Source organism: Siphateles boraxobius, unplaced genomic scaffold (genome assembly GCF_051911475.1).
Source record: "Siphateles boraxobius isolate OS27281-9 unplaced genomic scaffold, OSU_SipBor_1 6, whole genome shotgun sequence".
NCBI lineage: Eukaryota > Metazoa > Chordata > Actinopteri > Cypriniformes > Leuciscidae > Siphateles > Siphateles boraxobius.
Window position 1 is genome coordinate 26,392,817 of NW_027509186.1, and position 12,306 is coordinate 26,405,122.

Here is a 12,306-nt window from a genome sequence, read left to right on the forward strand (position 1 = left end):
TGCTGAGCACGATGTGTCAATAATCATTTATGTGTTTATTAATTAGAGCAGCACATTGTAGTCATAGCATAACACTCGCTCTCTGGTCGTTGTGTTCATCCGCCGTGGTTGGGGATCATTTTTAGAGCGTGTTGCTGAACACTCTGGTCATTACAGTAATGATATGAATGATTACTTGGTATGTTTCACTGATGACAAAAGAGAGCCAATGCCAGCACTCACCTCTTTCTCACCACAGATATTACTGATGATGGAGTTGGATGCCGGGCTGGCAGAGGGGCCCAGGACTGCCACAACCCCCTTGGACATGATCTGGCACACTGTCAATAGGCAAGAGAAAGACCAACTGTCATTTATTACAGACAGAGAGCAGAAGGAAAGCCAGATGCAAGATGCCAAGAGTTCTGCTGCCCCATTTTCATTCAAGGATGGAAGTCTATAATACCCAGATAAAGTAAAGAGTACAAAGATTCATACCAATTCATCTCAATGCCAGTTGTCTGGCGTGTGCAGGTGATGTTTAATAGGCACTCATCTACTATAGTGTAATGATACAATTGCAGTTTATATGTGGCTTGCAAACAGATGTATTCCATTACAATACACGGCTACTTCGGAAAGACCTTCAATAGAGAAATATGTTTTTTTGGGTCCAGATGGTGCAGTTACTGCATCTACCAGCAGTGGCTAATGGGCCATGCTAATCAGGCAAAACCTGACCCTTTGGTATCCATTCAATCTGTTCTAAAATTACTAACAAAACTCAAATAATTCCCTTTTAAGGGAGCTTCTTAAAGAGCTCAATATAATCAAAATCTAGCCTATCTGAAGCTTAGCCCTCTTATTAATCTGCTCTTTTTCAGTCTCTAACACAAAATTACATTTTATTATTAAGTGACCTTTGAGTGAAGTGTGTCCTGAAATTATATTTGTGATTAGGTGCAGGAGGAGGAGTGAGAGATAGATTTGTTTCTGACTCTCCAGCACACGCACAGGGCATCGGTCTGAACTCTAACAGAGTGTCATTTCACATGGGTTTATAATCTTTTCCTGTTTTAATTATGATGGTGTGGGTAGTGTATAAGCTATAAGATATTGGTGCTCAGACCACTTCAGCAGGGCATGCTGGGGAAAAAGGAAAGAGGAACAATTTTATACAGAAAACAATGTTATAACAAAGCACCAGCAGACGCAGAGACTTCTTGAACTCAATCCCATTGTAACCAATGCAAATGAAGACACGGAAACCTCTGCTACTCGTCCCCCCATAATAAATTGCGAGCACATCTCTGCACTGCCCTGAATGGCGATGAGCTGCATTTTTAGGCTTACTACACATTGCTACAGTGAGTACATTAGTGTTAATTCTGCAGGTCAACTGTTCTCAGTTCGGAAATCAAATGTAGCAGGACAGATGCCCTCATGAATTCATGTCAACCTTGCTGTGTAGTCAGATGCATTGCTATTCCTCTAAATAGGGGTTTCAATTGTTTTTTGACAAAGTCTGTCACTATCCCTCATGATGATCAAATTCCAGCAAACAACTCCAAATAACTTACCTTTGTTAAAATTATTTATACATACAGTATAGTGGTGTTCAACAGTCTTGACATTATCAGCATAATTTTTTGTGAAAAGTTGAATTGAAAATGAACTTGAGCTTCATGAACTCAACAAGTTAGTGTAAAACCTGATGATCATGTTCTCCAGCGTAATTTAGGAATGATCCAAAGAGCATCTTGAGCTTCAATGGAAGCAAGAACATCTGACTGTCTGTACAAAAAGTCACATTATCAATGTCGCAAAGTATCTTATTTGATTAGTGACCTAGAAAGAGTGAAGAATATTTAATATTGGTCATTTTGTTATATCATTTCTTTGTTATTTTCTTGAAAAAAAATCCATTATTTATTTTTTAAAATTGGAACTTATCAAAGTAAATCCTATTTGAAGGACATATAATGAAATATCAAATAACAAAGCTTGAGCTTCACTGGTAATTAAACTCCATGAAACAATGTTTTTTTTTTTTTTAAATGAACTTAGATGTTTTTTTAATTTTTTTTAAATGAACTAAAAAACCCATCTAGATATGATTGCATAAATGATGCAATAAGAAGCATTTTCTCCATAATTTACTGATAATCTAGAGACAACGAGTAAAGCGCCATGGATTGTTGTGTCTGACTTATGTACACAGACACCTGTGCAACAGTCATGGTTGTTTTGAAAAGTCTTTGGAAACAAAATGAGGCATTATGTAACTTAGCTTGTTAACATTGCCATCTCAATCTAATTTATAGCCATCTGAGCAATGCACATCTGTTCGATTGTCTTGCATGAACAGATCATACGGCAAGTAGTTATTAACCCTAGTGTGTATTATGAGTCAGGGGGGTCAGGTGATTCACAGTTATGACTGACTAGAGTTGAATCTTTTGGCATGACTCTCCTGCATGGCTGGTCTGGAAAAGGACAATGAATCCATGTGGTTTGAGTAAGCAACATAGATTGTGGTTGGTTTAAGTGCGTCTCTGTTCACTTCAGATCACACATATTAGTATGCAGACCACACACAATGTGGGATCTGGGAAGATGCAGGCTTCAGCGACTTCAGACGGGAGTATAGTAGGGCAGGTAGCGGCGGTGTGACATTTCTCGCTTCCTGGGAGTGTCACTGATCCGTTTCTAGTTCAATCCTGCATTCTGCAAGCTATTACAATGCTGAATTAGCAGGTTTGTGCAACCTAAGAGAGAGAGAGAGAGACAGCTGTTTATATCTATCAGGAGGGGTTTTAATGGTGCGGCCTCATACGCCCATGCAGGGAAACCAGAAGTGGCTCATCATCCTGTCTCAACAGTTCTGATTGTTTAATTTACAGCTCGTCTTCTCCTGACTTTAGTGTCGTCCTTTCATTGACAACAATGAACCTCATTCATGTTTAATATCCCTGTGAGTGAGCAACTCTATTTTGTTCTCCCCAACCTTATTTGATTCAGGATTCGGAAGGGAAGCATTATTAAATTTAGGGCCTCAGTGTAAGAAAAGCACACAGAGATTGACTGGCAGCTGTTAAAGTAAAAGGACTACTCGTTTGAAACCAGCTGACTGACGGTTTCAATTTTAAAGGCAGAGTGAAGTTCAAAAGTCTGAGCCGGGATTCAAAATGGAATTTAAACCAGGAAATAAACAGACAGACAGAGTTATGATGTTGTAAAATTTAAAACAAAATGTTGTGTTTTATAATGAATAAAGCATGTTTGAGATTCGGCACAATTTCTAGGTCACTAATAAAATAAGATACTTTTTGACTTTGATCATGTGACTCATTGATCATCTCAAATCATGTTGGATCATATAATCATCAGGATTTACAAAAATTTGTGGAGTTCATGCAGCTTGCTTGCTGCGGTCATTAAAGCAAAAGGAAATTCAGGCAAAATTTTCAACTAAATTGTTATGCTGATCATTTAAATAAAGAAATAAGTGATTTTGCAAAAATGTAAAACCAAAATAAATGTTGTTATGATGTAAAATAAAATAAAATAAAAAATATTATGACAAAAATGAAGCATATTTCAGATTCTGCTTTCAAATTTCTAGGTCACTAATCAAGTAAGTACTTTTGTCAAATAAGCAAGCAATTCAGATTGATAAAGATAAAAATTGATAAAGACACCAATTCTTATTGGAGTTTAATAGTGTAAATAAAATATGTCTGACAAAACTGTCTTCTAATGTGTTAATTTGTTTATGGAGTATTTGCTGGCCGATGAGAGTGCAGTAACCAAGGAAACAAAAATTATTCTAATAAATGCCTGCATACCTATTGACTCAGAAAGCATCATGAGTATGACAGGTTAATTTAATTGCCATCATATAATGGTTCCTTTAAAAAAAAAAAAAACATCATCTGCTCCCAGCCAAGAACATATGGAGAGATGAAACTGATAGACACACTAATTACGCATAGGCACTTACAAGGCAATTATAAAAGTTACCAAAAAAATGATTTTTCTTTATAAGATATAAATGAAAACAATACGTCAGAGATGTGCTCGCAAGTAAATACAAAACAACATTTTGCTCTTTTAGTAAGTATTCAGTGCATGTTTTTTGTAGGAGGAATGCCCTCCAGTCGCGAGGACACAATTATTTCACAATTTGCCTCTATCTGTGAATCGTTATAATACCTGCAACCCCGTGGTTAAGAGATCATTATTCACGCTGTGAAGCTAAAGGACAGCTGTGAAAGTTAAAGCCAAAGAATGTTCAAACTAAAATAAAACAAATGTATGGTATAAGAAACGGCTGCATCACAGTTCCTAGTATATTTATATTATTGAATTATTGCACCTGAATTCAATTGGTTAAAAGGATAGTTCACCCAAAATTGAAAATTCTGTCATAATTTGCTCACCCTCATGAGGATTCAAACCTGAGGGACTTTCTTTCTTCAACGGAACACGAAAGAAGATATTTTGAAGAATGTTGGGGTCCAGACAACACTGGATTCCATTGACTTTACTCAGAAGAAAGAAAGTGATACAGGTTTGAAATGACATGAGGGCGAGTTAGTGATGACAGAATTTTCATTTGTGGGTAAACTATCCCTTTAAACTAGATCATGAATGATTCAATTGTCTCCACGATCTGCTTTGGAAGAGAATTTGTAATATTGTGCTATAACATACGCTTTGTCCAACATATGCTACAATGTGACACACATTCATATCACATGTTTAGCAACGCAGGAGTAGGTAGGGTAGGTTTAAAGTTTTATTTACATGCTTTTCTGAGCATGTACACCCGAAGCGCACACACACTAAACTCACGATCCACGATCTTATCACAATTCTTTTAAATCTTGGATTTTAAAAAACTATTTTGCAAATCACTGAGCAATACAGCTAAACTATTTCCCCTATTTTAAAAATTACAATTACAAGGTTATAAAATAAAAAATAAAAACGTCTCAGGTTACGTATGTAACCCTGGTTCCCTGAGAGGGAACGAGACACTGCGTTGAGACGCGGTGGGAACGCTCTGCGTGATTGCGTCGTGAAGCACGTGTATAATCAGTCCAATGGAAGAACGAGACGTCACCGGCGGTGACGTCATAGACCAGGAAGCTATAAAGCACACCAGAAATCAGACCGCGACAGCTTCTGAAAAGGCCTGAAGCAAGTCGATCAGGGCATGCAGGAAGTATGGCAGGAGAACGCAGCGTCTCGTTCCCTCTCAGGGAACCAGGGTTACATACGTAACCTGAGACGTTCCCTTTCAAGGGAACTCGAGCTGCGTTGAGACGCGGTGGGAACCCCATGTCCACTACGCCATAATGAGAAATGCCCGTTCTGTGTGGAGTCCTTGCGCACACTAAGAAACAAGCAGCCTAGCCCCGGGAGTGGAGAGGTCTAGGTCGTAGAATCTGACAAATGTATGCGGTGAGGACCAGCCTGCCGCATTACAAACGTCCTGCAGGGAAACCCCTGAAATTAAAGCTTTAGAGGCAGCCATACTCCTAGTAGAATGGGCGCGGACAGCCATAGGTGAGAGCTGTCCGGCCGCTTCATAAGCAAGTGAGATAGCCTCAACTACCCACTTGCTCATTACCTGTCTAGATGCAGGGCAACCTTTCTTGGTTGAACCGAAGCAGACAAATAACTGCTCTGATCTACGCCACAGGGCAGCTCTGTGAACATAGGCATCCAAAGCCCTAACGGGACATAACAGATTGAGACCTTCCTGATCTGGGGTAACGAAAGGTGGAGGGCAAAAAGCCTGCAGCACAATAGGGCCCGCCACATTAGTGGGGACCTTAGGAATGTAACCCGGCCTAGGGTGTAAAAATGCTTTCACCATACCAGGTGCAAATTCCAAACATGAAGGAGCCACCGACAGGGCTTGCAGATCTCCAATTCTCTTGATAGAAGAAATAGCGAGAAGAAATAGAGTTTTTAGTGTAAGGAACTTCTCGGACTTCTTTCTAAGGAAAGGCTCGAAGGGAGCCAGGGCCAGACCCTCAAGTACAATGGCCAAATCCCAAGCCGGTGCTCTAGAGTGCAATGCAGGCCTAAGCCTCAGTGTACCACGGAGAAAACGAGTAATAAGAGGATCTCTCCCAAGAGAAGAAGCCCCCAAAGGGGAGCGATAAGTAGATATAGCCGCTACGTACACCTTTAAGGTGGAGGGAGATAATCCAGCAGAGAAACGGTCTTGAAGGAAATCGAGAACTGTACCAACCGGGCAGTTAGCAGGATTTAAAAAACGTTCTCCACACCATGTAGAGAACAATTTCCATTTCAATGAATATAGTTTTCTCGTGGAAGGAGCTCTGGATTGAAGGATGGTCTCAACGACCTCAGTCGAGAGACCGGATTCTAAGAGCTGGGCCCCCTCAGAGGCCAAGCCCACAGTTTCCACAACTCCGGGCGAGGGTGAAATATCGTGCCCCCTGCTTGAGATAACAAGTCCCCCCTGACAGGAATCTCCATGGGAGAGCCGTGCAGAAGGGACACTAGGTCCGAGAACCACACTCGGGTCGGCCAGTGCGGGGCTACTAATAATAGATGAGCCCCCTCCCGGCGAACCCTCTCCAGAACTCCCGGAACCAATGATATCGGGGGGAATGCGTACAGGTGCAGCCTCGGCCACTCCTGTACCATAGCGTCCAGTCCGAGAGGAGCTGGATATGTGAGGGAGAACCAAAGCGGACAATGGGTTGTATCGTAAGATGCGAAAAGATCTATCTGAGCTTGACCATAGTTCTCCCATAGGAGCTCCACCACCTCGGGGTGAAGTCTCCACTCCCCGGGCCTCAGCCCCTGTCTTGACAGGATATCTGCTCCCACATTCAAATACCCTGGAATATAAACTGCCCTGAGTGACAGTATTTTTCCCTGGGCCCATAGGAGGATCTGATGAGCCAGTTTGCATAATAATAATGACCTCAGACCCCCCTGATGGTTGTTGTAAGAGACCACCGATGTGTTGTCTGTGCGGACGAGCACATGATGGCCTCTCAGGTCTGGCAGGAAGTATTTGAGAGCCTGAAATACCGCCATCATCTCTAGTCGGTTTATATGCCACGAAAGCTGATGGTCCTGCCAGACACCTGTCGCCCAGCGGCCACTCATGACCGCCCCCCAGCCTGTGAGGGAAGCATCCGTCGATAGCGTTACGCGTCGACAAGAAGCCCCCAATACTGGGCCTTGGGCGAGGAACCAAGGTTTCTTCCACATGACCAAGGCACGTAGGCATAGCCGCGTGACCTTGATCGTGCAAAACGGATTTCCCCTCGGAGAAAACCCCTTGGTCCTGAGCCACCACTGCAGGGGTCTCATGTGCAGAAGGCCAAAAGTAACTACGTTGGACGCAGCTGCCATGAGACCCACCAGTCTCTGGAACTGTTTCACAGTGAGTGACTGGCCTAGTTTTACCATATTTATGGCTGTGAGAATCGCAGAAATACGAGCTGGAGACAATCGTGCTTGCATAGTTGTCGAATCCCACATCACCCCTAAAAAAGTGGTCCTCTGGGCTGGGAGGAGCACACTCTTCTTGGTGTTTAGCCGCAACCCCAACCTTTTTAAGTGAGACAGAACGACATCTCGATGCCGAACTGCCAACTGCTCGGAACGAGCCAGGATCAACCAGTCGTCGATATAGTTTAATACGCGAATGCCCTGGAGTCTCAGAGGAGCCAGCGCTGCATCCACGCATTTCGTAAAGGTGCGGGGTGATAAACCTAGGCCGAATGGAAGGACCCGATATTGGTATGCTTCGCCCCCGAAAGCAAACCTCAGGAACTTCCTGTGATGAGGATGAATGGATACATGAAAGTAAGCGTCCTTCAAGTCTATTGTGACAAACCAGTCCTCGGACTGAATCTGTGATACAATCTGTTTGAGTGTAAGCATCTTGAACTTGAGTTTCTGAACTCTGCTGTTTAACTGACGCAGATCTAGAATAGGACGCAACCCCCCATCCTTCTTGGGAACGATGAAGTAACGGCTGTAAAACCCTGACTCTCTGCTGGGAGGAGAAACCCTTTCTATAGCCCCTTTTTGCAGAAGCGTCAGTACTTCTAGTTCCATGACCCGAGCCTGCCTTGGGTCCACCACTGTGGGAAGGACCCCTTGAAATCTGGGCGGACGAGAACCGAACTGAATTCTGTAACCCTTTTCTATTATATGCAGGACCCACTGAGAAATATTTGGCAGTAGTTTCCACGCTGCCAGAAATTCTACTAAGGGGACCAGTCTCTCGAGACTGGCCTCGGGATTCGGTTGTACGGACATTTCGGTGCCCTGAAGCGGCGAACCGGCAGGGAACAACCGAACTGACCGTTCTACGATCCTCCTCGGAGAATCGTATGGGGACGCTGACACCTCGGTGCCCTGAAGCGGCGAACCGGCAGGGAACAACCGATGTGGCAGCGCTGCGACTCTCCTCAGAGAATCGCCCCCCAGAGGGTGCCGAGGATGAACGATTTCTCGAAATCGTCCCTCCTCGGAGGGGACCACCCTCAGAAGCCTGACGCCTTGGGCGTCAGGACTTCTTCTTAGCCCAAGCCTTCTTAGAGATGACAGTCCTCAGATCTTGCCTACCCCTAGCTGGCCTGGACTGCGACCGCCACCCAGATTCCCCAGATTTTGGAGGAGCCCGAGTGGCGACGCTCTGTTTTTGATGCACTCTGTGCTGTGAGGAGCTTGTACTCGGATGAGACTGCTCGGATTTAATAATCATTTTTCGCCCAGCAGTCTCGGGGATATTGAAACGTCGAGGAAGAAACCTCTGGAACGCAGCCGATTGTTTTTTCGTTTCTTGAAACCTATCGACGACACAGTTGATAGCGTCGCCGAACAAACTTGAAGGTGACAGTGGCGCGTCCAGAAGAACAGACCTATCTTTATCCTTTATATCAGACAGATTTAACCAAAGATGCCGCTCCGTGGCCACCAGGGCTGCCATAGAACGGCCCACTGATTTGGCCGTCTCCTTGGTGGCCCGGAGAGACAGGTCTGTTGCGCGACGCAATTCTCAAATTGCGTCAGCGCTGACTTCCTCACGTTCATCGATATCCTTCAGCAGATCAGCCTGGTATGCCTGCAGTATAGACATAGTGTGCAGACATGACGCAGCCTGACCTGCTGCCGAATAAGCTTTACCCACCAGCGAAGATGTAGATTTTAATGGCTTGGTGGGTAACGTCGGGGTTTTTAATGATGACGATGACTCGGGAGAGAGATAGCTCGCGAGCGTCTCTTCAGCCCGAGGCACCTTAACATAACCATAATCAGATGCACCCAAAACATTACTGTAACAGGAAGTTTGTGGGTTAAATACTCTGAATGACGCCGGTTTATTCCACGATCTCGAAACCTCATTGTGGAGATCGGGAAAAAACGGGAGTCCCCGACGTGGAGGCTGTGTTTTAGATGGTAAAAATCTTTCATCTAATAAACTTTTTCTAGTAACACTCAAAGAATCATCGGCTGGCCATTCAATATTTAATCTAGCTACAGCACGAGATAAAACCTCCATAAGCTCCTCATCATTATCGGAGGCATGAGCTGGCGAAAACTCAACATCCCCCATATCAACACTGACGACATCCAGATCCTCAGAACTGGATAGCCGCAACAATGGTGCCCCAACCTGGGAAGGAGAAGCCGCAGCGCGGGCTCCTTCCTGGGCAGAGGCACCGGATCCAGCAGGTAAGGGTTGAGAAAGGGCTGGGCCCGTCTCAAGCCCCGCTACTAGATCCATATGCGAACCCCAAGATGAAAGCCTTCGCTGTGCCTCGGCAGCAGCGGGACCCGCACCCCGGGGAGCGCGAACCGAACCGTCCTCCTCAAAGAACGCCCGGCGAGAGCGGAGCGTCCTCACGGACAGCTTCTCGCAATGCTCACAGTCAGCTCCCTCGAGAACTGACTGGGCATGCTCCACTCCCAAACAAGCAACACAAAGCTGATGTGTGTCCCCACCCGTGATGAAACGAGGGCAAGGGACAACACAACGCTTGAATTCTTGTTTCGCCATAATATATATATATATATATATAGATAGATAATGTGCTTGTGACAGACAACAATAAATAGACAAGGACAGTATACAGAGAGCGCTTGCTGAAGGCAACAGAAGCTGTCGCGGTCTGATTTCTGGTGTGCTTTATAGCTTCCTGGTCTATGACGTCACCGCCGGTGACGTCTCGTTCTTCCATTGGACTGATTATACACGTGCTTCACGACGCAATCACGCAGAGCGTTCCCACCGCGTCTCAACGCAGCTCGAGTTCCCTTGAAAGGGAACTATGACAGACCATTTAGGCCAAAGTTAGGCCAATCTTATTTCACTTATTTTATTTTATTATTTTATTTTTTGTCATTAAAAGTAAGAACAAAAATGCAAATGTACTGACACACATGCATATCATCTTATATTTTTGCCATATTAACCACCCACTATTTTTCCCACTATTTCCCACTATTCCCACTATACATATTTCCCACTATTCATACTTTAGTTAGTAATTAATTCCGGGCTGCAAGGTTGTGAGATTTGACACTGTACACTTGTAAACCTAGGTTAATGTTCTTATTTGCATATTTATGAGGTTAACAGCATTGATCGGACAAATACAGCATGCAGCTTGTTTTATAACTGCCTGTTCATCTGTAAAAATGCAAGGGTGCAAACTTTTATGTTTATGTCTCAAAAAAGTACCATTTAATATATTATTTAATTGAATATAGACTAATATAATATATTAAAATATACATAAAAACACAAAATAAAACTATTTAATAAAATATATTAAACTATTATACATTTATTTAGATGTAATGTATGAAAATTACACTGAATGTAAAACTACTGAGTGCACCTCTGAAATGTTATAATATATATGAATACTCACTAGTTTCTCCTGTATCGAATTCACAGTCTCGGACCAGCTCAAAGATATCCACCTCCAGTTTGCCTGTGGTGGAGCGGTTGCTGGAACGGTTGATGCTTTCTTTCGCCAGAGTGATGGCCAATCGCTCCCCGCGGCTACACTCCATTGGGTCATCAAGAATGGCAGCTGGGAAATAGTTCAAGGAGACAGAGAACGACCCAGAAAGTGAGAAAAGAAGATATTCTGACAATCAGAACTATGACAAAAGAGATTAAGAAACCCTCAAGAAGCCACAGAAATCATTCAACACAATGAGGAATCATGGGAATGTAGAAACAAGAGTGTCTGGGTCGTCTCGTGCGCATATTAAAAGCGCATTCATCACTTCGCTTACAGTAGACAAGATTAATGCTGTTCTTTGACATGTTTGTTACAAGGCCGACACAAGTGCTCCATATAGCTGTTTTGCTTGCGTAGCATATAGAATGACTCTATCAGAATGTTGCAAAATAAAGAGACAATATCCTTGCACTATGTTTATAGTCACTAGGGCTATTATTGTAAGTACGCCCACTTTCGTGAAGACATATCATGTTCAATCTGCTTTGAATTAGACTAGTCCATTGAGAGTTGACTTGCTTAGCAACAATATATGCCTCAGCCAGAATCTGATGTTCAGATATTAAAATCTACAGTATGTAAAGCAAATACCATTTACATTTTTATCACCGTAATATTTAATGCGAGTAAAGTCTAATGATGTCTGACACCAGTTCAATAACAGAAGTCCTGCTGTTTAAACAAAACTGCAGAAAGAAAGCTTTATGCAAGCCCCTGACATCACATCAACACAACGATAGGTGAGCGTCTGTCCCTTCTGATGAATGTCAACCTATTTTGAAACTATCCTTGTGATATTTCTGTTACCTGTCAGGCTGGCATATTGAAATGGTGTATTTTGCCACCATTCTGTAAGCCAATACATAATTAGCTCTTCAGTGACTCTGATTTTGTGACATGACTGAACTGTGCAATATTTTTTCAATGCCAGTTGTCAAACCCTGACAAGAACAGTATGCTAGAAGAGAACATGCTAAATATTCCAGTGGAAGTAAGCACAAACCTCTTATTCTTTGACTGTACAATCATAAAGAAAACAAATACAAATTTCATAATGCAAAAAATGAAACTTCTGCGATTCAGAATGCTTTAATGATTTAATTCAAACAAGAGCGAATCAGCCGTGAGAGTCTTCCTATTAAAAAGGGCATTATAAATAACAATCCACTTAAGACTGCCATAAATATCGAGATGTTTGTTTAGAGATGGTAAATGGAGATCTGCGGTATGTTGTAAATGAGATTAAACGTATTCGCTTGCGGCAGAGCAGTGATGGCAGTTA

General features: G+C 43.0%; 1 protein-coding gene across 3 annotated transcripts in view; it reads right to left on the bottom strand.

Annotated features, from left to right (window-relative positions):
- grik4 (glutamate receptor, ionotropic, kainate 4) overlaps positions 1 to 12,306 on the bottom strand; it is a 454,446-nt gene that overhangs the window by 149,009 nt on the left and 293,131 nt on the right. For all 3 annotated transcript variants that reach the window (XM_077208503.1, XM_077208502.1, XM_077208504.1), the window contains exons 4-5: positions 10,926 to 11,090; positions 223 to 320 (exon numbers count right to left, since the gene is read on the bottom strand). In XM_077208503.1, coding sequence (XP_077064618.1) covers positions 223 to 320; positions 10,926 to 11,090 — 263 coding nt within the window. The remainder of the gene's footprint in view (positions 1 to 222; positions 321 to 10,925; positions 11,091 to 12,306) is intronic.